General features: G+C 43.5%; 2 protein-coding genes across 3 annotated transcripts; one reads left to right on the plus strand and one right to left on the minus strand.

Annotated features, from left to right (window-relative positions):
• The first annotated feature begins 2845 nt into the window (after window positions 1-2845).
• LOC105015097 (3'-5' RNA helicase YTHDC2) lies at window positions 2846-17465 on the plus strand. 2 transcript variants are annotated; one of them, XM_010877956.4, is made up of 32 exons: window positions 2846-2963; window positions 3499-3670; window positions 3769-3859; window positions 4487-4683; window positions 4846-5048; window positions 6085-6251; window positions 6864-6966; window positions 7598-7754; window positions 7985-8092; window positions 8186-8337; window positions 8530-8665; window positions 8853-8979; window positions 9499-9564; window positions 9645-9823; window positions 10021-10117; window positions 10373-10460; window positions 10574-10654; window positions 10735-10817; window positions 11109-11214; window positions 11486-11605; window positions 11744-12016; window positions 12189-12315; window positions 12593-12801; window positions 13024-13219; window positions 13409-13515; window positions 13815-13934; window positions 14029-14240; window positions 14397-14610; window positions 14723-14929; window positions 15202-15384; window positions 15655-15729; window positions 16679-17465. In XM_010877956.4, the coding sequence occupies exons 2-32, from the start codon at window positions 3505-3507 to the stop codon at window positions 16682-16684; spliced, it is 4356 nt and encodes a 1451-aa protein (XP_010876258.3). In that variant the 5' UTR covers window positions 2846-2963; window positions 3499-3504; the 3' UTR covers window positions 16685-17465. The 2 variants fall into 2 exon arrangements, with proteins under 2 accessions (XP_010876258.3, XP_019908823.3); XM_020053264.3 differs by having other exon boundaries at window positions 2858-2938.
• A 1196-nt stretch (window positions 17466-18661) lies between these two features.
• On the minus strand, window positions 18662-23357 carry LOC105015098 (FAST kinase domain-containing protein 5, mitochondrial). The gene is made up of 2 exons (XM_010877959.4): window positions 23234-23357; window positions 18662-22854 (listed from the first exon to the last, which is right to left on the minus strand). The coding sequence occupies exon 2, from the start codon at window positions 22843-22845 to the stop codon at window positions 20395-20397; it is 2451 nt and encodes an 816-aa protein (XP_010876261.2). The 5' UTR covers window positions 22846-22854; window positions 23234-23357; the 3' UTR covers window positions 18662-20394.
• Between the last annotated feature and the right edge of the window lie 3331 nt (window positions 23358-26688).

Genomic DNA, 26688 nt, shown 5'->3' on the forward strand with positions numbered 1-26688 from the left:
GTGCCTTTTTTGGTGGATCTGCCAAATGCCTAACAAGGTGTGGGAAAGTATTGTGGTACTCTGTTGCATCTGTTGTGGATAAAGATTTGCTCAAGATTTTATCAGCATTAACTGTTATATTACCCAGCAAAAGTAAAGGGGGAGAAAATTATTTTTTGTCTTATTAGTAGATCAGCTTTGACTAATTGATGGATCTGTCAAGGAGCCTCTGGTGAATAAGGTTAATGAAAACGGTTGGAGACATCTGCCTGCCTGAGGACAATGGTTGTTGTCTCCTCCCAGATGCATAAAGGCTGTATAAAGGCTGATGTGAAGGATTAGACTTTCCTTAAGTCAGCTATCGACAACAGTAAATGACTCCTTCTTCATATTCGATCAATCAATCAAATGTATTTTATAAATCCTTTTATATATAAAAAGTGGTGAAGGCTTAGCTAAGCTGAGATTGCTTCCTTTAGTCTGTTGGCATGCCACTATACATTACTATCCAGGTTATTAGACAACACGGCTTGTGGAGCCTAAACAGTATGGCTACAACTCGGTTACGTTTTCTGTTGGGATTAATGAACTTCTGCTGACGTCATTTTCTTCTGTTGCAGCTCTCGTAAAATGCAGGTGGTTGTTGGTTTCTCTATAGTGGCATGGTTGGTTGTCTCGTTCATTTCTCTTTGAGCAGATTGAACTGTGTTTGTTGGACTAGGCCCCACCTCGCTCTTCGGCTGTGTGTCAGGGAGTGAGCGCACTGTTTATGCCCATGGCCCCAAGAGTAGTAACTGTGGTCTGGCCCCTGGAAGTGTTGCCCTCTCAGACCTCAGCCAGCCCTTGAGCAAAGCCCCAGTTGTGGCCAAGCCATGTGTCTGTGACTCCCTTGGTCCCTTAATTTACATTTGACCTCTACTCAAGAGATTGGTAAGCTTCCACCCAGACCTTCCATTGTGCAGGCCTCTGTGTTTTCATATTTGGCTTCTCCGCCGGCTCATCTGACTAATCAGGGCTTTGTTTTGTCTTCTTCCTCGCACGGTTTGGTGCTTTTGGCCTCTGCCAAGGGTGGGCATGAGATGCACCTGGCTACCACCATGAGAAGATGAACAGTGTGTTGGACATGGTGGTGACCCCACCCCTCAGCATTCCATTGCATCTGCAAGATGTTTGCTCCACCGTGAGCCCATCTTCCTGGTGGTTGGGGGAGCTCTGGCTCCATTGGGACTCAGTGCAGTCTGAGTGCTGGCTAATTTTACTGATGCATTAAAAGTAGCAGAGTCATGCCAGGCCATGTCAATGCACAATGCTCTAATTCTCTCTAGCATTCACTCTGTGTAGTTCTGAGTGTATCAATCAATCAATCAATCAATCTAAATGTAAAAATAAAAATTTTATAGAGACCTTAAAGGGACTGAGAAGGAGGGGGTGGGAGGGTGGGTCCCTGTCCTAAGGGGGGCGAAGTAGGAGACATCCACCCCCGGGTTTTTGATAGAGGACAATCGTCGACAGTTTTAGCGTAAAAACTAGAGAATGAAACAGGGTGGGGGCCTGGAGATACTGTGGGTACATCTAAAGGGGTGGGGGGGCATAGTAGCTAAGAGGTTCCCTCTGCTGGGTTTGGGATTGAGGACAGTCCTGCCAGTGGAATGCATAAACCCCAGACTACATTTAATCATAGATAATGACAGTGTTAAAACTAGGGACTAAGACATGGGGCCAGAGAGAAATGGGGTCAGAGAGACACTCCAAAAGGTTGGATGGTTTGGTGTAGTAGCTGAAAAGCACCCTCCCTCGCCAGTGGATCTGGAGAAGAGTTCCATGACTCCATCTGTAGACAGGTTCAGTTTTTACGTCTCGAGTGACATTTGATGCTCAATTGTGTGTTTGCGACTGTTTACAAGTAGGACACTTTTTGCCTTTCCCATTTCATATTCCATTCCAATTAGGAATAGAAGAGTTCCCCCATCAGAATTAATAAGTAAATTATGAATACATTTTCGTTGATATAAAATCCCAAATTACTTATAATTAATTACAATTGTACAGTTAATTGCAATTTAAATTGTATAGGTGTCAGATCAGACCGTTCCAAAAAAAAAAAAAAAAAAAAGAGCACTCTTAAAAACAATAAAGTATTTCAGATAAAGACGTAGGAAAACGTGTTTGCCTGCATTGGAATCGTACTTTTTAACCCGGAAGCATTGGGAAATAAATGAATTACTTTAAGAGTTGGGGCTATTTGATCTTTTTTCCTGAGAAACAGTAGTATTTTTAGTATTTATATTTTGACTTACCTTTCAAAAATGGATATTCCATAAATACCCTGTGAATCTTCAAACTATCAGCAATAAAAAATGCGAAATTGGACAACCCTGTCTACGTATGTAAAATCTGTCATAGGTATTAAAATGCAAAATCAAGGGGGGGGGATAATCCAAGAGCTTTTGATATGAGAGCCCTAGAGTTTAAGTGGTGTGCATAATTTATAACAATTGTTATATTGTTACTCATATGTTTACACGGGTGGATTACAAAATACTTATTTAATGTAATTCAGTTATGCAAGACATTTTCTTAAAAAACAAGGAGTTTCTCTTTAGACTAAACAAAAACTGATTCAAAGGGGCTGTGGCAGATTTCAGAACCATTCAGCGGTTCAACAACAACCAACACTTATGTACCTGTGGATATTTAAAACTGGTTGACATGTGTAACAATCTGGGAGTATACGATTCACCATTTGAATTCCCATCAAATCGTCCCTAATGTCCACAAGAGCATAGTGTAGGTTTTGTTTTCCTAGCTATTGGCCAATGACGTTAAATATTAAACCACTTTCGGTTTCCGGGTCACGGAGGACAGATTTAGGTGGGTTTTAGCAGTAGTGTGTTGCCAACTACTGGAATAGACCCGGTGCAAGAGCGGGGTATCTGTCCTGGATCGAGCACAGACAACGGTATCTTAGCTAGCTGGTTATCTAGGTAGCTTGAAGTTCGTTATACATTTAGCTACCAAAACAACATTAGACTGATAACATGCATGTATCATAAACTAGCTAGTTAAAGAATGAATAAAGCTCAATGACAGGTTGTTTAGTGAATGGTGTAGTTTCAAGAATTAGCTAACCTTACTTTTTGGTTAATGGTAGCTAAATACCGGTACAGTAGTTTTATTTCTGAGTTTCTAAGTCTATGTACTATAATTCGATAACGTTAGCTAGCTTGCTAGATAGCTCAATGAATTAACAAATGTCGCGGGAGTTTTTACTCATAATAGTATTGTCATTACTGACTAGCTAAGTAAGGTATTGTATCTCTGAGAATATGAATAACATCTGCCCACTTAGTTATACCTGGTATTGTAACTGTTCTATACACAGTTTTGTCAAAATGTTTTAAAACAAGTACAATGACACTGTCTTGGGATTGGGATTACAGTGTATTGATATTAATGTTTTCCTCACTAGCCAGCTAACTGTACAGTAGTTACATTATATTTCTGTATTGTGTTCTACAGGGTATCATGTCACGTCCCGGTACTGCCTCCCCGAAGCCCGCCATGGGCCCATCTAAACACTCTGGTGGTGGGGGACCCAGGGGCAAAGGGCTTAAAGACATACGCATTGACGAAGAAGTTAAGATTGCTGTGAACATCTCCCTTGAGAGATTTCAGTACAGTGAGGAAAAGGGTAACATAGTCCTTCTATTCATTCTGATATATCTTCATGGAGTTGTTTGAATAATGTTATGCAATGTACTATATCATTAGTTATTTCTATTTTTATAGAAATGGAGTTTCCTTCATCCCTGTCCAGTACTGAGAGGGCCTTTATTCATCGCTTGGCGCAGTCTCTGGGATATATCTCTAGAAGCAAAGGGTGAGGTGAAATGTACCTCAGAGTTCAGAACCAGGGTTGAGTAATGTCTGCATTGACATTTAAACAAAACAGATGCATCGGTTTTTAAATTCATAGTCCACCGCATATTCTGACAAAATAATTTTTTTACAGAAAATATATTTTAAAACCTGGAGACTTATTCAAAATAAATTCAAGCATTATAAAGAATGCATAATAACCTAATCTAAATTACCTTAATGCTATTTAGATGGAAATTTCTTGTTAAAATGTTTCATTGCATTTTTGACATGATATGTTTATGAAACAACAAAGACATATCACATTTCTTAACATTTCTATTTGATTACTATATCTTGCAATTGTTGACTTTCTGATTATTACTTTGCAAACAACTTTTTATTAGGCCATAGATTAAACATATGATTGGTCAACGTAGAGAGAACATTTTCCTCTACTCCCTATATAAAATATATTCTGTTTTCCTCTGTTTTGGTTACTATTGCCCTCTGGAATATTAAGTGTTCAAAATGCAGGCAATTAGCCATGGAGAATGCTAAATAAATATTTAGTAACTTTGTAAAAGCAGGCGAATGACTAAAGTGTGCTGTTCTTTGAGGTTAACAGCCTTATCTCATTAATTTTCAGAAAAGGTTCAAGCCGGACCCTCACAATCAGAAAGAAGGATGGCTCGGAGAAGAGTCAGTCCATCATGACATTCCACCTTTCACACAATTCCAAGCATGTGGTGCGCAGCTTGCTGCAGAGGTTCCCTATCACCAACAAGGAGCGCACAGACCTACTGCCCCGCACTGAGAGGGGTCAGTCTGTGGCACTGGAGGCTGGTAAGTGGATGTTACATCCTAGGGTTGACTTTGCATTGAGGTCGGTGGGAGACCTTGCTAAGCTTTGTGTTTTTAATGTCACTGTACTAATGAATGAATACTGAATGTGTTCAAATGATGTGTTAACAAGACTTCTGATCCTTTTTTCATTTCCCCCTCCAGAGAGCAGCCGTGACAAGAACAGGACCAGTGGTCGGCTCAACAATGGCATCCCCCAAGTGCCCCAGAGGAGGGGCCCATCTGAGCTTGACTTCTTCCGCCGCTCACTGCCTGTGTACGAGCGCCAGGAAGAGATTGTCCAGGTCATCAAAGACAACCGTGTGGTCTTAGTGGTGGGGGAGACCGGCTCTGGGAAAACCACACAGGTGAGGGGGGGGGGGGGGGGGGGGGGGGGGGGCGTTTTACATAAATATGGGACCTTGCTTTACTTATGCCGAGGTATTGCATGGATAAAGGGTCCCGTTCATTTTCCTGTTAATGCATTTTTCTTTTTTGAGCCTCTGAACCATCCATAGTCAGTACTTGAACTTAGGCAGGAGCTGTCTGGTGTGTGGTAGCTGCACCTACTGTTTATTTCTTTTCACTTTACTGGAGCTTGACTTGTGTTGGAGAGTGGCCCGAGGTTTTTTTTTCAATATAACTACAGATGGTATGAATTTATGTTGTAGATCGTGTTTACTCTGCACTAGTTTATGGATCCTTCGTTGGCTGCTCATCCTTTAGTACAGTGGATGCTCTGTTCCACGTAGTCGGTAATTGGACTGTCTATCCTAGCACCCTAGTCTCCTTCCAAAAACCCATGGAACGAGAAGGCCAGTGTCGGCTGGTGTGATTCAGTGTTGGATCAAATGCCTTCACACCCTGCAGCTCTCCAGATAAGACGGACTGATATGTGCTTTATACAGTAGCCTGACATAGCAGTTGTTGTGCTTGGTGCCTATTTAAGGGCTGTCCCAACGTAATGCTATTGACTGACTTGGAAAAAGACAGCTCCTGCATTAATTCCAAGTCCAAGCACTGGGAATAAACTGCGGTGTGCAGCCAAGCACTGTGCATTAGCTCTCAATAAAATACAGTATGAGTTTAAATAGAAAGGTGTGTATTTAAGCTTGACGTTGGTGCAGCAGCCAATGAGGTAGGTGTTGAGACTACAAGTCAGGCTACAACCAGCAAAGGTGCCACACCTATGGTGGCGACTGTTGCACGCCGAGCTAACCTCAGTGGTGTTGCGGAATCACGCTGTTGTGTCATGTCATATCGACATCAATGAGAGTACCATCATTTCGGTGTCCAAAAGGCCTAAGGCAGGTTAAATCACCCCCGCATGGATATCATAAAGGTATTATATTTTGTGGTGTTCCTTCATAATAATCGAGAAGATAAATGCCTTTGGCGTTCCAGATCCCGCAGTTCCTCTTGGACAATTGCAGCCAAAATGGGATTCCGTGTCGAATATTTTGCACCCAGCCCCGGCGTTTGGCAGCTATCGCTGTGGCTGAGCGGGTTGCCGCGGAGAGAGGGGAGAGCATTGGGCAGACCATCGGCTACCAGATACGCCTGGAAAGCAGGTAGGAGAAAAGGCTACGTTCACTGTGCTACTGTAGGGTAAATCTATTTAATCACTTTAAAACCACTGCTTTTGATTTGAACGCAACCTTCCATACATATTTGCCCGGAAGTGGTCCCCTGCTTTACATGACCCCTTGTCCTTAGTAAAACAAAAATTGTTAGGCAAGTAGTATATAGATTTAGCTTGTCTCAATAGTGTAAAAATCCCTTTTAGTGTGGCTGGTGAAATAAACATTGCCAAAATCTACCCAAATTCAAAGTTAAAACGGAATTGCAAATACAGTTCAAGTCAGGAATGTTGACTTGCTAAATTGCAGTGGTCTTAATTTTATTGGCCATTTATTTCTATGATTGATCTCAGATGTATATATTTTCCTATCATGATGTGGCAGTCTCATGGTGATGGGATATTCTTAATAGGTTGACCTCTGAGCAATTATCTTCTGACTGTTTTAGTATTCAGGTCCAAAACCTGATTTTAGTGTTTTTACAATGGGTCAGTACAGTATGTATAGTGTATTTTGTTCCAGTCTAAAGGGTTGCTATCAACAGCTGATAGAATTGAAATGGATGTGGTCTGTGCAAAAATAGATGACTGGTAAATTCCTCAGGGTTTCCCCCAAGACGCTTTTGACATTCTGCACCAGCGGAGTCCTGCTGAGAACACTGATGGCCGGAGACTCCACCTTGTCCACTGTTACTCATGTCATTGTGGTGAGTACAAGAGAGGGCCTATGTGAACTCCAATGTTTTCATTTAAATTAACAACATTTGCCATGAGATTTGCTTTGGCTATACATAGGTAGTAGGAGACTTTGCCTATAGATGCCACTTGCAGTTCACCGCAATATTAATTCAATGCTGTGTTCAATATCTACCTGACAAAAATAGCTTATATAATAAAGTTGTAATAATACTGCCCCAAAATATTTGAATGTCAGTCTGCCAAGTCTGTCAGCATGTTTTCTCAGCTTCCAGAAGGCAATTGCTTGCTAGACAATGCAATTTGGGTCTTTGCGTGTTCAAATCAACACGTACAATAATTTGAAATGTAAAAGATTTTAATATGACGTGTCAAATAAAATAAAAACTCTCTAGCAACAAGTTCTATTTTACAGGGCAAGGCATGTTTTCTGCCTATAACCAAGCTTTGTTGGTGCACTACATTTCAGTTTGCAGATGTAAATAGAAAACTGTAAATATATTATGTAAATGTTATTCAAACAGGAAACTTTTAGTGTGACAAGGCCATTACTGCGACCCTGTTGTTATAGTTCACTGCTTTATAAATGCACATGAAAAGAAGTGGATCTTCGAATTTACTTCCTGTCTTTTGTACATTCAGGACGAGGTTCACGAGCGAGATGGCCTAAGTGACTTCCTGCTGACCAAGATGAGGGACATGCTCCAGACGATGCCAAATCTGAAGCTCATCCTGTCCAGCGCTGCCCTGGACGTGGATCTGTTTCTCCGCTACTTTGGCTCCTGTCCCGTCATCCACAGTAAGACAGCACCATGTGTTTGGCCACATACAGAGGACAGTGTTAAAGTCACTACAAATTCCGTTCATAAATGACTCTGACATTGGGACAGGGTTTCTTCAGGGAAATCGTTATGTGCAATTGTTGGGTAATTGCAGGGAAATATCTTGGTATGGACCTAGTGCTTCACTGGTCTTGCAAGCACTGAGTTGAATGAACTGAATAAATGTGAATTTCCTTTTTTTATCAAGTCAAAGGAAGACCATTTGAAGTTAAGCAACTCTTCCTGGAAGACATATTGCGGACAACTGGCTATGCAAACAAAGACATGATGAAATACAAAAAGGAGATCCAGAGGGGTAACTATACCGATTAATACCAGTCCCTCAATCATTTTGCTTGATTTCAGTTTGTCTCCCATACTGAACCTGTGTGTGTTTTGTTCCTGGCAGAGGAGAAACAGCAGATGTCTCTTACAGAATGGTGCAAGGTTCAGGAGGGTGGCTCTCGCCAGGAGCCCCAGAGGGAGAAAACCTCCTCCTCCTGTGTCCTCCCCGAGAATGACCTGCTGGATGATGGAGGGGACAGTGTCTTCAACCAGCTGGTGAGAACATGTTTTTCAGTATCCATGTTTTCTATGTTGTTGTTTTCCTCCCAATAGCTTCAGTCAGTTTTAGTCTGGATTGACCAAATTTATGTCCATACTTATTTGCTTGCTTTCGATTTGTTCACCGTTGCTATATAGAATATATTTTCTAGTTCAATATCAGTTTGATACAGGGGTATCTTGTTTCAGAGTGAAAAAGATGTGGCATCATTAGATCCATGGCTGCTGAAAGAGATGGATGCTTGTATATCAGACATCTTCCTCAACCAGGACGCTGACGCCTTTGTCCAGCTCTTCAACCTCATCCTGAGTGAGAATGTTAGCGGTAAGATGGGTTTTGTTTTTTCATGAGCTAACGTTGGCTTATCGTGCCAGGTTGGCCTTTAAGAACCGCTAGCCGGTGGCCATTTCCACTGTCTCAGCGAAAGCTCATGAGTATGGCTAGGGGGGTTTGAGTAATATTGCCATTACTTCCCAGGCTGATATGTCCTTCATCCCTTTCTGCCACTTAGTGGACTACATGCACAGTGAGACGAGTGCCACTCCCCTCATGGTGGCATCAGGACGAGGCTTCCTCGGTCAAATTGAGCAGCTGCTGAGTATGGGAGCCAGTGTCAAAATGAAGGCCTCCAATGGGTGGTAAGGGTTCTCTATATCAGTCAGCCTTCCCAACACATCAATGTACTGGGATGATTTGTATATTAAAACACGTCAATGTGGAACTATTGTTGACAGAATGTCATTGCTGCAGCTGAAAACGTTAGTGATTTCTTGGTTATGGCACTTAAAAAACAAGATTGAAGATGAGGTGGGACGGCGGGAGTCCAGTAGGGAGGGAGGATGCTGGGACTGAAGCTCTTTCTCTGGTGGGGAGTAGAAGCAACTTGTGACAGGGAGTGTTAATACTACCCCATCGCGTTGTCCCGTCACTAGGGTTTAATGCGCTAGTTGATGTAATTGTTTTAAGGTATACATTTATTGTTTTTGTAGCTTAGTTGTGGTTCATGTGCAGTTTATATATTATAATTATGTTTCAGCCCCTGACGTATGTTCCATAGTCATACAGCTGAATCTAATGCTTGTATATCAGACATTGGCCTACCCTGCCCTGTACCATAACTAAGTCTGAAATGTGGATTTCTGTTTGATTTATTTCAGGACTGCATTGGACTGGGCCAAGCATTTCCAGCAGTCAGAGGTGGTGGACCTACTAGAATCCTACCTGTAAGGGCACCATTTATCAGCACATATTATCATGAACGTTTTCTGGAAGAGAATAATGGAAATGCTCTTGTCCTTGGTAGTTCATCTCTGGAAGCTGGGAAGCTGGACGAGTTGTCTCTTGTGCAGACAGCCACCACAGAGATGAGTCCTGAGGACCAGGAGCTGCTCAAGGTCTACCACCACAGCTTTGACGATGAGCGGGTCGACCTGGACCTTGTCATGCACTTGCTGCACAACATCTGCACCAGTTCAGAGGATGGTAAGAGTCTTTCTTGTCTAGGTGTGCCTACTTGATTCATTGACTTGTCTAGTGATGGTCTTTTATTTCTGTTTTACTTTTCTACATGTTTTATGCAAAATGCTATGTGTCCTTTCCTCACAATATGATCTAGAACACAACATACAACAAATTGTATGGAACACAACATATTTGCTTTACACAATGTTCTATGTCAGGAGCGGTGTTGATCTTCCTCCCTGGATATGATGAAATAGTGGGCCTGAGGGACCGTATACTGTATGACGATAAAAGATTTTCAGACTACGCTCACAGGTGATGTATCCAGAACACATTTGCAAGTCAGATAAGATTGTGTCATTAGACTGCATAACATTTTATGCAAGCAATAGGGATTATTTGGAGGAGACAATTCCGATATGTTATTTGTATATATTTTTTGTATATATATTTATCTATTTGACCAGGTAAGTATGACAAATAACACCTTCTAACGGCTCAGGGCTGTGAACTAGCAACCTTTTAGTTAATGGTGAACCACATCTATAACCTCAGATCTGTTTTTCACAGATACCAGGTCTTCACACTCCACTCCAACATGCAGACCGCAGATCAGAAGAAAGTGCTGAAGAACACTCCTGCGGGGGTCCGAAAGATAGTGAGTCTATTTTTATGTCTGCTGTGCTGGCTAATACACTAAAGAACAGTTGTATTACTTAAGTGAAGCCTACCGCAAGTGTTTCTTGAATCAAAATACCTCAATTTCCTCAGATTCTCTCCACCAACATAGCAGAAACAAGTATCACCGTCAATGATGTGGTGTTTGTCATCGACTCTGGAAAAGTCAAAGAGGTTAGCAAAGGTTAGCAAAACAAAGTAGTCTACTTAATCCAGAATGGAGTTTCTGATCTGTGGTTGATTTCCTGTCACAGAAGTCATTTGATGCACTGAACCACGTGACCATGCTGAAAATGGTGTGGATCTCCAAGGCTAGTGCTCTGCAGCGAAAGGGCAGGTGAGGCCCAGATTGAGATATCTGCCATAGAAGGGTGTGCTTTTATTAAGATGGATAGGTAAAATAATTAGCACAGCTAGCTATTGTTGTACTATTGTGCCAACTTGTCTATTACAAAACCAATAATGCACTGCTCTCTAGACAGACAGGTAGGCTAAGTTTGCTAAATCCAGTGTCTTTGTAGCTACTGTAGGCTCAATTATGGATATTGAATACGAAAATGATGTGATTTCTTTCGCTCACTTTTGAAACACTGGTCTTAAGTACTCTGATGAATGTGTTCTGTGACAGAGCTGGGCGTTGTCGACCTGGGATCTGCTTCCACCTATTTAGTCGCCTCCGCTTCAACAGCATGCTGGAGTATCAGGTCCCCCAGCTACTGAGGATGCCCTTGCAGGTACTTACCGTTCATATAGAATGCCTGAAACATGCAACGCAAATGTGTTGGCAAAGGCATCGATATTTGAATTTAGCCCATCAGCAGCCATCTTGAATTCCTTTTAACTGCTTCACGTAGCTTCTTCAGAACTGCAGTTAGCGGAGCCCTCGTTACTGGCATTTATCTAGGGCATCTAGGGCATCAGTAGGCATCTCCAACAAAGGTTGCACTATAAGTTTAAAACAACTATTTTATTGTGGTTGTTCACTCCTCCCCTGGTCTTGTTCAGGAACTCTGTCTCCACACCAAGTTGCTAGCCCCCATCACCTGTCCCATCGCTGAATTCTTGTCCAAAGCACCTGAACCACCTCCCATCCTCATCGTCAAAAACGCAGTCCAGATGCTCAAGGTAAGAGCTGCTGTTTTGTTTGTCCTTCTTCATTTGCTACTTTTGCTGAGGAGTTGGAGGCCATCAGTCCTTGGCAATGCTACTCTACCTAATGACCAAAGGTAGAAAAAACACTAAGCCTTAATACCCCATTCGTAGACCATAGATGCCATGGACCCGTGGGAAGACCTGACAGAACTGGGCTACCACCTGGCCGACTTGCCCGTAGAGCCCCACCTAGGCAAGATGGTGCTGTGTGCTGTAGTGCTCAAGTGTCTGGACCCCATCCTGACCATTGCATGCACACTGGCCCACCGTGACCCATTCGTGCTGCCCTCGCAGGCGTCCCAGAAAAGGGCATCTATGCTGTGTCGAAAGCGCTTTACTGCAGGGACCTTTAGCGACCACATGGCTCTGCTCCGAGCCTTCCAGGTAAGGAAACAATTTACTTATTGCTGTTAATGTCGTTTAATCTAGGTGAAACCTTTTTCATTCATTTCACCCAGAGCATTCTTATCTTGATTTGACTGCAGAAATAACAGAAGAACACTGTCCCGACAGTGTATTCTTAACAAATCTCCCCTGTGCTGGTGTTGTGTTGTAGGCCTGGCAGAAGGCCCGCAGCGATGGCTGGGAAAGGTCCTTCTGTGAGAAGAACTTCCTGTCCCAGGCCACCATGGAGATCATCATAGGGATGAGGACTCAGTTGCTGGGACAGCTCCGAGCCATAGGTCAGCCATACTAATCAGTCTTGTTTCACACTCGACCTCCTCAGGGGCACGGTGGGCCAAGGCTCTGGGTTTGTCGAACTAATAGATTATTTTGACAGTAAATGGTTGTGAATTCATGCACCACTGAAGCCCACAAGCCCTCCACCAGACAGTGTGAAATAAAAAACCTTCCGAGCCACTGACTTTGGTGTATACCACATGCCATGGCCTATGTGTTTTATCTTTTACCAGAAATACGCAAAGATATATTGGTTTCTCCATTGTGTTCCACCAACAGGGTTTGTGAGGGCGCGTGGCGGTGGGGACATTAGAGACGTGAACCTGAACTCTGAAAACTGGGCTGTGGTAAAGGCTGCCTTAGTGGCTGGGATGTACCCCAACCTCATCCACGTGGACCGTGGGAGCTGCACCCTCTCCGGGTCAAAGGAGAAGAGAGTCCGTCTCCACCCCACCTCTGTCCTCAGCCAACCTCAACCCCATAAGAAGGTAACTAACACACACCATGTCCCGTTGGGGAACGGTCTTCTCCATTAACCCGGACAAATAGCTCCACCCCTCTCACTATGAAAAGAACGGGCAAGCGGCCAGGGCTGGCCTGATGACCTAAGCCACCGCCTCCGGTGCATTCATCATGGGTTTGATTCCAGCCTACTTCCATTTCATTTCTTTTTCCACGGTCCATCCAATAAAGCTTATACCTTCCCTTAGATCCCCCCAGCCAATGGTCAGGTGGCCGCTGTCCAGTCCCTACCCACCGATTGGTTGATATATGATGAGATGACGCGAGCCCATAGGATCGCTAGCATCCGCTGCTGCTCGGTGGTCTCCCCCATCACCATAGCCATCTTTGGGGGCTGCGCCAAGCTGCCAAGCACGGCCCTGCAAGAACCTGCCATTCAGAAAGGTAGGACGGTTTGACGGAGATGTTCTGGTTGTGAACGTGTTTGAATAGAAGAGTTTAACAGCTCAAGTCTGGTATGTGCAATGCCCTTGATATGTTGGAGTATGACTAAATAACTCTTGAAGATTTCTCTCTGCCTATACTGCCGGTCTCTAGATGATATATACCTAACCTCCAGAGTGCCTTCTGCAGATGACGTGTTGAATGAGAGCAGTGACAGTGAGATGGAGGATCGATCCACTGCCCATCTGGCTCAGATGAAGATCGACGAGTGGCTCAACTTTAAACTCGACCGAGAGGTGAGTACATGGCTTGGTAAATTTGCAGTGTTGATATAGTCTCTTTACTCAGATGTGTGGCGGATAGCCTGGACGTTACACGGTTGAACAAAAGGTTGCGGATTTTAATCCCAGAGCTGACAAGGCGACACGCTGTTGTGCTTTTGGGCAAGTCAGTTAATTCTAATTGATTTTGTAAGTCAGTCTGGATAGAAACATCTGCTACACAAATTGATAATATCAGTAAAGGGCAATACAGCTGGCAATTTGAAGTACACTCGTGCATCTAGTTTTCCTCCTGTGTCCCCTGTGTCTGTCAGATGATGGGTCTGGTGTTCCAGCTGAGGCAGAAGTGGCACGGTCTGTTCCTGAGGAGAATCCGTTCCCCCTCCAAGCCCTGGTCCCAGCTCGATGAGGCCACTATACGGGCCCTGGTGTCGGTCAGTGGTTAGAAACAGAGGAAACCCCGCTGTTAATGGCCGTGTGTAGCTGGTAGCGCTGTATCGCTGACCCGCCTCCAAATCCTGGCTCTAGGTGCTGAGCGCTGAGGATCTGGCCGTGGGGATGCAGCAGCCCACAGGGATCGGCCAAAGACCCCGTCCCATGTCCTCTGAGGAACCTCCTCACACCTCCTCCTGGAGAAACACCAACAACCGGAGAAACCCTGGTCCTGCGACCAGACCTGACAGCCCTGAGCACCCAGTCGAGCCCCTCATCTCTACCCCCTCACACGCCGCCATAGACCGGTAAGGATATGTGCTCAGAAAATGGGAAATGGTCCAACTATGGACACACATTTTCAGTATCTCATTGCCTTATAGTTTTGCAAAGGCTTTTTTTTTTAACTTGTTTCCAAATCCAGGCTGGTCTACTAACCCCACAGACCTCCCTCCCTCTTCTAGGTCTTCCAGACTGTCCCCTGCCTCCAGACTGTCCCCTGCCTCCAGACTGTCCCCTGCTACCTCAGTCCTGCAGCCGAAAGCCCCCCACGGCAGCAGAGACAAGGGCCCAAGGCGTTCCGCAGATGACCACCTCTCCACCACCAAGTCCCCTGAATCAGCTTCACTTTGCTTCCCCAGTCCTTGTGTCAGCCCCTCGCCTACCTCATCAGGAAAAGTACACAAATAACCAATATCTTGTTAGTACAGCTTTGGCTTCAGCAATGGTGGAAGTCATTTCTCACGGTGTGTAAATCTGGGGTCATTCGTTAACCCAACCTCTCCCTCAGTGCTCCAAGCCTCCGTCCCCGCGGCCAGGTGGTGTGCCTGTGCGTTACTTCATCATGAAGAGCAGCAACCTGAGGAACATTGACATCTCCCAGCAGAGAGGCATCTGGTCTACCACACCCAGCAACGAGCTCAAACTCAACCGAGCCTTCCTGGAAAGCAGTCGGGTGTACCTGGTCTTCTCTGTGCAGGGCTCTGGGCACTTCCAGGTGTGTGTCCGTTTTTATTTTATTGTTTACTGTTTCACCTGGTAAATAAGCGTAGAATACATTTTTATTTACAACAACCTGAGAGCCATTAGGGTTAACTGTCTTTCTCAGGGACAGAATGACAGGGTTTTTCACCACGTTGGCTCTGGAAATAGAACCAGAGACCTTTTGTTCTCTGTTCTAACACTCTGGTTCACTAGTCTAACCTGCCGCTCCAAGGTGCATGTGTTTATGTTGGAAAGTAAACCGTAGCAAAACTGTGGCCTACTTAGGGCTATGCACGGATGACATCGGTCATCGGACAGGAGCGCTGTCTGGACTGGGGCTCCACAGGGCTGGGGGGTGTCTTCAGTGTGGAGTGGACCCGGAGGGAGAGCCTGCCTTTCCAGCATTCCTACCAGCTGCTCAACCCCTGGAATGAAAACAAGAAAGTACAGATCAGCAGGGACGGACAGGTGGGTTACCTGACAAACATCCATACAACGGTCTCCACAGACCGTAAGCAATAAAGAACCTGTGTACTCAAACAATTAAACATGTTCGTCAGTGTTGAGAAGGGTGAACTCTCACTGTACTGTATAATGTCTGATGTATGTTTCTGCAAAAGTTGGGTGAACTGTTGGCAAAATAAGAAAAACGGGTGTCAACTGCATTCCCACGTACCTCCCGGACTGCAGACGTCTCCCAGGACACGGGACTGTGAGTGATTCCTGTGTTGTTTGTAGGAGTTGGAGCCCCAGGTGGGAGGCCAGCTGCTGCAGCTATGGGAGAGACTCTGTGGGAAAGCCCAACATCTCCAGGTACAGGTTACACACGACCTGACACCAACATCTCCAGGTACAGGTTACACATGACCTGACCCCAACATCACAAGGTACAGGTTACACACGACCTGACCCCAACATCACAAGGTACAGGTTACACATGACCTGACCCCAACATCACAAGGTACAGGTTACACATGACCTGACCCCAACATCACAAGGTACAGGTTACACATGACCTGACCCCAACATCACAAGGTACAGGTTACACATGACCTGACCCCAACATCACAAGGTACAGGTTACACACGACCTGACCCCAACATCACAAGGTACAGGTTACACACGACCTGACCCCAACATCACAAGGTACAGGTTACACATGACCTGACGTACAGGTTACACACGACCTGACCCCAACATCACAAGGTACAGGTTACACACGACCTGACCCCAACATCACAAGGTACAGGTTACACATGACCTGACGTACAGGTTACACACGACCTGACCCCAACATCACAAGGTACAGGTTACACACGACCTGACCCCAACATCACAAGGTACAGGTTACACACGACCTGACCCCAACATCACAAGGTACAGGTTACACACGACCTGACCCCAACATCACAAGGTACAGGTTACACACGACCTGACCCCAACATCACAAGGTACAGGTTACACACGACCTGACCCCAACATCACAAGGTACAGGTTACACACGACCTGACCCCAACATCACAAGGTACAGGTTACACACAACCTGACCCCAACATCACAAGGTACAGGTTACACACAACCTGACCCCAACATCACAAGGTACAGGTTACACATGACCTGACCCCAACATCACAAGGTACAGGTTACACACAACCTTAACCCAGAAACAATACTTAGTGTTTAAATCTGATCAAGTAACTGCTCTTTTTTGTACAGTCCCATTTACTAGTGTGGACAGTAATTGTGTTTTCTTCATCTTCAGCCTTGAGAAAAAGCCCTGCTTGGCCTGACCTTGAGGACCTCACCATTTGACTTGGCAGTTAAGTCCCAATTTTGGTTTTGAATGTGTTTTGAACCACATATGCACACAATTTGTCTGTGTCCACTACCAGTTACACAATATGTTTTGTACTTGGCTAATCATTTTCCAAACCAGTTCACATTTTCACATGCAATAGTATATTAATGTTCTTGAATGTCTAAATGCAGAAAGTTGTTTGTTTACTTAAAGTGACCTCAGGAAAAAAGTTCTGTTCAAAGAGAATGTATATAAAATAACAAGACTGATACAACTCTAATAGGAGAGAAATTACAGTTTAATGTATTGATAATTCAGTAAGGAATCCTATTCATATTTGTTTTCAAAGCTTCTCACTGCAGAATGTGTAGAATGCTGTGTGCATATGCTTGGATGCACAACACTGCCAAGATTGGAGTGGATCTGAAACCATAGCAACTATAATGTAACCTTGTACTGTTGTTAAGCTGTGCCTGGTGAGACTTTCACTCCTTTATCAGTTTACCTGTCAGTCAAATGTTTCTGTATTTATAGTAATTTCAACAGGTTTGTGATATTTTGTAAAGGTATTATTCTTTTTAAAGGGAAACAAATTACTTGTATCCAGTTTTTGGACATTGAATGTTCAACTGGCTATTTTTGTTTCTTGTATTTGTTTAATGTATCCCTTGTAAAGCAAGGGGTTAAATATGTTTGATAGTTCTGTTTCTTTGAGCTGTTTTTATGATTCTATTATTAAAGTTAAAGACTATCCGAAACTGGCTTTTTTTTATACATACACGTATTTCGCTGATGCTGTAATCTGGTGTGACGTGCAGTTGTGAGTTGATACATTTTCACAATGTTTTCTTCATACTGGCATTAGAGGTCCCATGCTTTACCAAGTTAGCTACACGGAACAGACTGTAGAATTAAGTTGTCCATCAAAGTGGCAATTAACTGAACTATTGACACCGCCCCTGAAAAATCTTTTGATGTTGTGGTTAGTGATCCCTTATAAATTAGCTATTTGCCTGTTGCAAAGGTAAGCCTTAGGAAATACTTAATACAAGAAAGTCTTTGCTCCATATTTACATTCCTTTCACCCCAAGAGGATTGTACAAAGCATTCTTGCACAAGAACCTTAGAAATGTCAACTTAGTCTGGGACTGTTCACATAGTTAATGTTAACACTGCAGCAGAACCTTTGTCTTACATAGCAAGCAACATTTCTTCCTCTCCTTTGTCTGTCCGGGTGAGATTTCTTTTTAGCCATAGTTGTGGATGGGAACTGAACTAGGCTCTCATCTGGATGTATTAAGTGTAGCCAGTGGTGGACTTCTGAGGTTCCCACCTGCTGATGGGATGCAACATACGCAGCAGGCCCCTAGCCAACCCCCACCAAGGTAGGGTTCTTACTGGGTGGCTGACGTTTGCTGCCCTCTAGACAGTCTTGGTCCAGTACACAACTCTCTGTAGAAATAGGAAATAACTATCTTATAGTAGACAAAACATCAAGGTGGACTTTCTTTCCGCAAACCTTATTCCAACAAATAACCTGCAATCAAAATTGGTTACTGCTTGACCTTAACAAGCACCATGTGATCATAGGTCATATAATTTCAACTGCCGGCAGTTAAACTGCTAAATGACAAAATTCTGTCATTTTGCAATATTCTGGGGCAAGCATTTCACTGGCTTTCCTTCTATCGAGGAAGTTATCTGAAGTACTGTTTTTTCAGATGCAGTTGTTAGATATGATAAAAGGTACACTTAAAGAATGTGTTATATAAGCAATCACATGATGCATTGAAATTCAACTAATTACAAGGTGAACAGTTCAGAATAATGTGGATATGGCCTGAAAAAGATTGACTTGACTACTGTTATAAGTTGTTGAAGAAAATGTTTTACTTAAGCCCATGAAGAGAGCATTCATCTCACCGTCACATGAGATGTTTTTAAAACAAGAATAAAAAATAACTTGAATACAATCATAAAACTGATTAGGACGACTATGATTATCAGTAATATTGTACATTCAAATGCTACAAGTGGCCTATAATAATTATATAAAAATGAGCTAATTGTTTTGGTTTCACAGACCCCGATATGAAAACACTTGCACTAAATTACTAAAATGTAATGTAACTAAAATGGAAATGAACACTGTCATGAGAAATGTGAAAAACATTCAAGTTGATGGAACTTGTTTATCATTTATAATTTATTCATAAAGAAAGGGAAAAATAGTTAAAGCCAGCAAAATAGAAACTGCTGTAAATAACCAATGCTATCCTTTTAGACAGACCTACTTCTTGCCTCAAGAACACACCTGGATGAATAAAGCTGAATCAATTCTGGTCATGAAGTTGCCTGATATTGTTCAGTGTTCCTAATTGTGTACACTTGACATCCAATTACTATGTCGCCCCCACACACACTAACAACTCATATATGGAGAACCAAGTGTATGAACAATCAGTCACTCATGAATATCTGCATTTCAATATCTTCATTACAAAAGGGTACATGGGCTTAAATTGAAGATCCTGTTATGAATTGCTGATAAACTTTATTAAATGGTAAAACTAAAATACAAGGCGGGAATGTGAGTGAGAGAACAAAGTGAACCAGAAATACAGAGCTTGAAGAAAATACAGCTGGATGTAGGGAAGGCTTAAACCAAGCCCTATATCGGTGCTTCTCAAACCTCTCCTGGGAGAACCCTGTGACATCTCAATTTTGTTCCAGTCCTAAACTAGCTCACCTGCATCAAGTAGTCAAGGGCTTGATAATTAATAGACAAGGTGATTTTGTAACATCTAATGCATAAACAAGGTGATTTTGTATAATCTAATACATGGAATGGCTAAGGATCCCCAGGAGATATGAGAACCACTAGCCTACCTGGCATGACCATCACATTGGGGGACGGCATGAACTCTACAGACAGCTTGACTCGGTGGGAAATGGGGCAGAAAAAAGGGAAATGGAAAAACCTAGAGGTTATAAGCCTTTGACTAACTGCTCTGTTGAATATTATATTTCCAACAAAAACATGTTAACGAGGCCTGACGTGGCAACGTTATTGTAATATCACCAAATGAAATGGAATTTACAGAGATAATTTTAACGTAGCGGCTGGGGAGCTTTTTGTTCATTAGACCTCGTATAGAGAATAAATACATGCCCAGAAGCATTTTGGATCTTTTGACACTGATATTTGTTCTCTAAAGGTCAGAGAGAAGACATCATCAGAACCTTTCTTATGGACCATTTAATAAGATTACTTCAAATATTAACAACAGGGAACTGTTTTACTGCAAATTCAGCAATAGTTCATACATTTGAGTTAAGGTTACTTTGGCATAGTTGGAGGATCCCTGTTATATATCCTTTTTAACAATTTAGTCTAAAAGCCTAAAATGCACCAGTCTCAGACAACAAACACCTAGAAGTAACAATTTGCTATTGTTCAAACTTTTGTGGTCATAACTTACTTCCTGAACATTGATCCTGACACAAATATGCAACAGCCTCATAAAAAGGATTGTCCAAAAGCCTAGAATAAAAGACAACAGTGTCCAGTTTGATTTCTGTTCTTAGCCTCAACTCCTTTAGAATTCAGACATCTACAATCACTGGAGGGGTTAGCACAACTTCAATATCAACCAGGCCCTTTAACACGTGAAGACGTGTCAATCTAGCGTGCCGAAAACCTTGCAGTGCATGTAGGCCATTTTCTCCGCTCTGGTGCGCCTCAGAAGGGGGAACCACTCACGGTGAGGCAGCTCCACCACTCGGTACCCAGACAGCACCAGTTGCCTTCTCTTCATGGCGTGCAGCCCCAGCAGCCTCTCAGAGTGATAGCAGAAGTGGTTCCGGTTGGTCACCTGGATGGCCAGTCGGACAGGGGATTTAGAGTCTTTGTGGTTGCCCCTGGGGGCTGGGTTGCCACGTTTGATGAGAGCTCCTATAAGTCCATCTGTTAGGTCAACTCCCACACTGAACAGCCTCCCTCCCTCATCCGGCTCTGTCCTTTGGAGGAGGGGCCGCTGAGCAGCTTGGGTTGAAGGAAGGGGGGTCTTGGTTTTCCTGCCATTGGTGAGTTCTGCTAAAAGGTCTTCGGTGAGAGTTATTCCTGTGTTGACCTTCTCCCAGCCCTGAGATGACGAGCAGGAGGAAGTGCTCAAATCCGAGGAGGTTAGGCAGTGTGTCTGCACTGAGGTCAAAGGCAGCACCTGTCCACCTGGGTCTAAATGCACCTCTAAGTCAATGGAGCGGGTGTGGGGAAGGATCATCCGTTTGCTCACAAACTGCTCTCCGCCTAGGAGGTTCCGTAACACATCCTCCGCTTCCAGGACCTCTGCTTTCTGACACACATCCTTCTGGGCAAAACGCCACAGCATCTCTGTTGTCTCCTCCCGCAGCTCTCGACTCAGCCGTGGGCCCGTCCAGTGAGGCAGCTCTAACGCCACCGTCCCATCTAGAGTGAATAAGTCCTTCTTCAGCTCCAACTGTCTGGACTTGGAGGCTAGGCTAACAAACTCAGGGCTCAATGCTAAAGCCAATAGGTCCTCCGGGAACTGACAGGTGAAAGCCAGGCCGAGGAGGCCGGTGAGGAGGTGTTCAGGATAGCGCTGGAACTCAGCTTCTCTCTGCCGGACAGCCTCAATGAGGCTGGGGTAGAAGTCCGGGCATTGGCTGGGAGAGACCCCCAGGCTCCCAAATGCCCACATCAGTTTGCCCGCGTCCTTGCTCCGACAGTGTGGCGCCAACGACGGCAGACGCTTGGCCACAGCCAGGAGGATGCGTTCGTCCCGGTAATGCAGAGCAGAGCAGGTCAGCGCCACATGCATCAGCGCCTGGACACCCATGCCGGGTGCCCGTCGAGGCACCTCGTGCGCCATGACCTCCAGCCAAACCTGATGGTCCAAGTAGCTGAAGCGCAGTAGCTTCAACACGTTCACCACGGCAAAGTCACTCATCTCGTACACGACCGAGTGGGCCCTGTCCACAAGCCTTTTCACCACTCCCGCCGAGAGGGTCGTCTGGGACTTGAAGAGCCCCAGGCACACCGTGCCTATCTCCTCTGGCTCCAGATGTGGCAGGTTACGCTGCAGTATCTGCTCTAAGGGCTGAACTAACTCTGTGGGGCAGCGCCTGCCCTCCCCAATCACATACATAAGCTGAACCAGCTCCGGGACACCTACCTGGGATAAGTGCAGGCTGGCACTGTCATAGAGGCACTGCAGGTACTGTGGCACGGCCCTGCCCAGGCAGCGCCAGAGGTCTGCTGCCAGCAGTAGCTCGTGGAGTCCCAGCTCCCCAGCCCTGCGGCACAGTTCGGCCTCATAAAGCCCCAGCATGCTGTGGGTGGAGGGCAGGCCCAGCCACACAAAAGACGTCAGCACCTCTAGCAGCTGGGAGTTGGTGAAGTAGCGCAGGTTTTCCACTGCGTAGCGGAGCAGCATGATGAAACGCGTGTCTTCCCTCACCAAGGGTGCCTGCTCTTGGTGCAGGTGGCTAAGTTTGGAAAGAAAACCGGTTACATCCGCAGGTTCCATGCTGCCCTTCAGGACGGCCACTTTGTTTAACAGTAGGAAGGCCTGCTTGGATTGGATTGGGAAAGGCCGCTGGGACAGGTCAAGGGTCATGGCTGAGTACTCTTGACGGCATCTCTGGAAAGCACGGGGGTCGGTTTTGACGTCTGGGCATAGGGGTTTTGTGCGATAATTTGACACTTTTTCAACTGTAGCACCGGGGGCCATGTTGAAGGCCAGGTCCACCAGACTATTCTTGGTGCTGGAGAGGCGGCGCGAGGAGCTGACACTGTAGTGGTTACTCTGCTGCCTGAAGGTCGAGGTGATGGTGGGGCGACAATGTTCTTCCTCCTCCATCTCCAACCTGCCCAGGGAGGGTCCAGGATCACATCGGGACTGACGGTAAGAGGAAGGGTTGTATTGTAACCTGTAGCTCTTGGGAAGTACACTTTCCCTCCCCTCCTCCTCCTCCTCCTCCTCAAGTGACTTTGTTTCAGGTTCTCTGTAAGCGCTGTGCAGAAGCCGAGCCCCGGGGAACTGTGTATGCCGGGCTACAGAGAGATTGTGTAGCCTGGCCACATGTTGACACAAAGCCTTTGCAGACATTCTCAGAAGCTGAAATGCAGAGAATATGCAGGAATGTGATTGGGTTGTTAAACTTCAGACATAGATTAAGGTATACTGAGCACGCTGCTTGAATTCTACATTTACATTTGTGTACATGACTCTAAACTAAGAGAACTGACAGGGCAGCTTGAGGCCAAGGTGGAATCGTATTTGAAATGTAGCTCAGCTGGTTATTGTGAGTTGTCAGTACAATAATTAACGTTAACGCGTTCGCTAGCTAGTAGCTAACCAGCTAGCTAGCTAATAGTTAAGTACCAGAATGGATAGCTTGCAAGCTACCTATTAAAGTATGCCACATTTGCGAAGAAATATACAGTAATACACAATTCTAAACAGTTGGCATCCCCACACAATGTCGCAAACTCACCGACAATAGCTTTGTCTTCCATAAGTTACAATAAAGGTTTGAATGACATCTCAGGTACACGCCTGTTCAGAAAGTTGCTGATGAAGCGCATGCTACGTGATCTACGGCGCTTGTCCATGTACAAACAGTATTAGCCAAAAGCGAACTCAGTTCCCTCAAGTAGCTGTTCACTAGATAATCACTAGAGGGCTCTCCTATTCTAAATGAAAGTAAAGTTTTATCATTATGCAAGTGGCTCCAATTATTTTGATATCATGCCATTAATAATGTGATAATAAATAAAATAACATATTATATCCTAAAACGTACATGATAATATAATACTAAAATTGGCAAAAATTTATTGACTGTATCCTAATAATTACGACAGACGATAGCCACTATTTCAAATGATTAGATAATTCAGATATGGATTTTACATAGTGTCTGTGTCTGTGCGTATGTTATGTACGTTACTAAATGAAATTAGTATTCAAGGTGATTAAATGATTTGATCACGTCTTTATTAATTAAATTCATATTAGATATGTTTTCTTCAAGCCATTTTTCAGTAACACAAAATAAGAAATAATACAAAATAATACAAAAAGAAACATGGTAGCATTTTGTCTTTTAAGACAACAAGAGTTGAAATAACAATAAAAAGAAACAGGAAATGGTTTTTAAACATTTGCTTTAGCTATAATTTGTTGTAAAACAAAATTAAAAAGATTTCATATATGTATATATTTATATATTTATATTGAAATAGTTTAAAAAATAAAAGCGGAAATGTCTGTCTCATTAATTCACAATAATCCTCTTAAAGTATTCACACTCAATAGCTTGATATATTTGAATATATATGTACACGTAATAAATAACAATTATATTTACATCCAAGTACACTGTCTTTCTGTCTCTACCAAGAACACAGCAGGACACAACAGAAGTACATAGCAGCAAATGTTGTCTCCAGACAGAGGGTATGTGGGCCACCAGCCCTCGCTCTATCTCTCTTTTTCCTTTCCTATTTCCTCACCCTCACACCAACAAGCCCTCTTAATAACATTCTTTAAATCCTCACTTCATTAACCCATCACTTCACAAAGGTATTCTCTAATTATTCCAGACCCATGAAAAAATATATGTCAACATATACTGTACACACTATAATGTTTAGAATAGTTCAATATATTGTAAAATGTCCCATTTAGCCAAATATAATCTTGATATCTATAAAGGTAGTATATATTGACATATACATTGTTTTTTTCTTGTCAAATTAGGGTGGGTCCTGTTCAAACAAGTACACCACACAAAACGTCCTATCTCAAAGAATCATTTCTAAAATGCTTTACTTTTCCTATAAAGTTTGAATCTCACTGTTAGTAACTAACACCATCATGTCTGCTGGCTCAGCTACAACCTGCTGCTAGTGGCATTAAATAGACACTTTGCTCAGACAAGCAGCTTCATTGACCAACCTTTAAGTAATCATTAATGAATCACTAACAAACCCTTTTCTGTCACTTTCAGAAATATCAAGAGAGACCAAAAGCATCTAGAACATCAATAAATTACAAGTTGCATTTAGCTGTTGCCTACGTAGTTTCCAAAAGAAGAAAAATGCAAAAAAAGTGATTTGCAGCCAATTCTTCATCCCGGGATGGATCAAGCCATTTTGTGTCAGTTGTTGCCGCCACACGGTGGCCATCCTCAGTCACTGCAGCTAATGACAGCCCAGCAGAACCTACATGTACAGCATTGCATGACTGAAGAAACAGAAAACAAAGGCTTCTAAACCCAACAATACAATGTGCCATTCATATATCAAAAAAATCAATCAATCAATCAAATTTTGATATAACATGCTGTTCATTATTCACAGCTGCAGTTCTGTCAAAGATTTGGAAATCTCTGATTCGTTTATACAACAGATCCGGTCAAGAAATCCTATACCTTTGGGTTCCGAAGCCTCATGTTCCTTTTTTAACCAATCATCTTTCACACCACTAACCCCTAATCACATGAAAATGCAAAATACTTCTGGAAAAGAAACCACACCCGTCCCTTAAAACAGATCCTGTACCCTAACCATATGCTGTGTTTCCTCAGTGATTTGGTGTGGTGGTGTGTTCTGTTAGCGCAAATAAAGTCACAGGGGGGGCAGTGTGGGTGGATCTCCCCCTGTTCACCTGAATCATACACGTCTTTACCTAGTTCCTAATGGTGGCCATGTGAAGCAAACTGAAGAAATGGCCCTGGACCAGTTGTTGAGGGCACATAGTAACCACACTTGCCCAACAGTCGTGCCTCAAATCTGAGACGTATCCCAGTAGTGTTCGATGTTGTCTTTCAAGACCCTTTTTTATAAAACTCATACGCTGCCTTTATATTGTCATTCATCTTTTACAGACAAAATCTGCAAGATCGTTGTTTCCTTTTCCTACATTCACAATATTTGCTAAGTGTACTACATGTTTTAGTAGTAGTATTTTGATTGATTTAAACCAACTCTACAAGTTTTTCCCGCTAACAATAGTTTCATAGAAAGCTGAAGCCACCGAGGTGTTGCACCTGGACTGGACTTGTGTTGACCTGTGTGCTAAAGTATTCAAAACATGTTTCTCATAATCCTGTCATAGTAAACTCAGTGAGAATACAGGAAACCCAGCACAAATCTATGAAATGGAATAAGCCTCTATCCCCTTGTATACACATTTGGAATAATCCATCTCTCCCTACAATTTAAAAGACAGCATATTTAAGTAATGGGCATAAAAGGGAATGATTTCCTTTTTGCATCATTATGACAAGGGGACACTCCTCTCATTTGACCAACTAAGTCCTTCAAAATTTTTGCAGATTTGACACATCATTCTTTCTGTGCAGCAAACACTGGACGGGCTAGAAGAGTCAAAGACTGAGACTATTTTAAGGCAGTCCGGCAAACCTATAAAACTGATTTCCACTGTTTCTGGGGTTTGATAGAGGCTTTTCCTGATTACACAAAATATGTAAAGTCATAATGAGAGGAAGACCTGGGAGAAGCTATTAATGATGATGAATGAAAAGAAATAGGTTTCCAATTCCTAATCCTGTCATATGATCTCAGGCATAAGATTGTGCAGTATAAAATAATCCATAGGACAATACTACACAAAAGTGAAAATGAATAAAATGCCATTCCTCTGCTTGAGGTCTAAAAAAAATTAATGAACACCCTGTACCTACTTATGTTACGGTCTAGTGAAAGTTGACTGTATTCTGGCAAAAAGTATGTCCTTTCATCTGCAGATTTACATTCGACATAGCTAAGAAATGCATTGGCATTAATTAGGCTGGTTATCCTCCCATAATGTCATAATGGCAAAATGGATGTCAAGCCATGTATCGCTGGATGTTAGTCATTATAAGACGAAAGGGTGTACTGGGTGACTTTCAGAAAGTCTGCATGCCTTACATTGAGTACT

This window comes from Esox lucius, chromosome 14 (assembly GCF_011004845.1).
Source record: "Esox lucius isolate fEsoLuc1 chromosome 14, fEsoLuc1.pri, whole genome shotgun sequence".
NCBI classification, from domain to species: domain Eukaryota; kingdom Metazoa; phylum Chordata; class Actinopteri; order Esociformes; family Esocidae; genus Esox; species Esox lucius.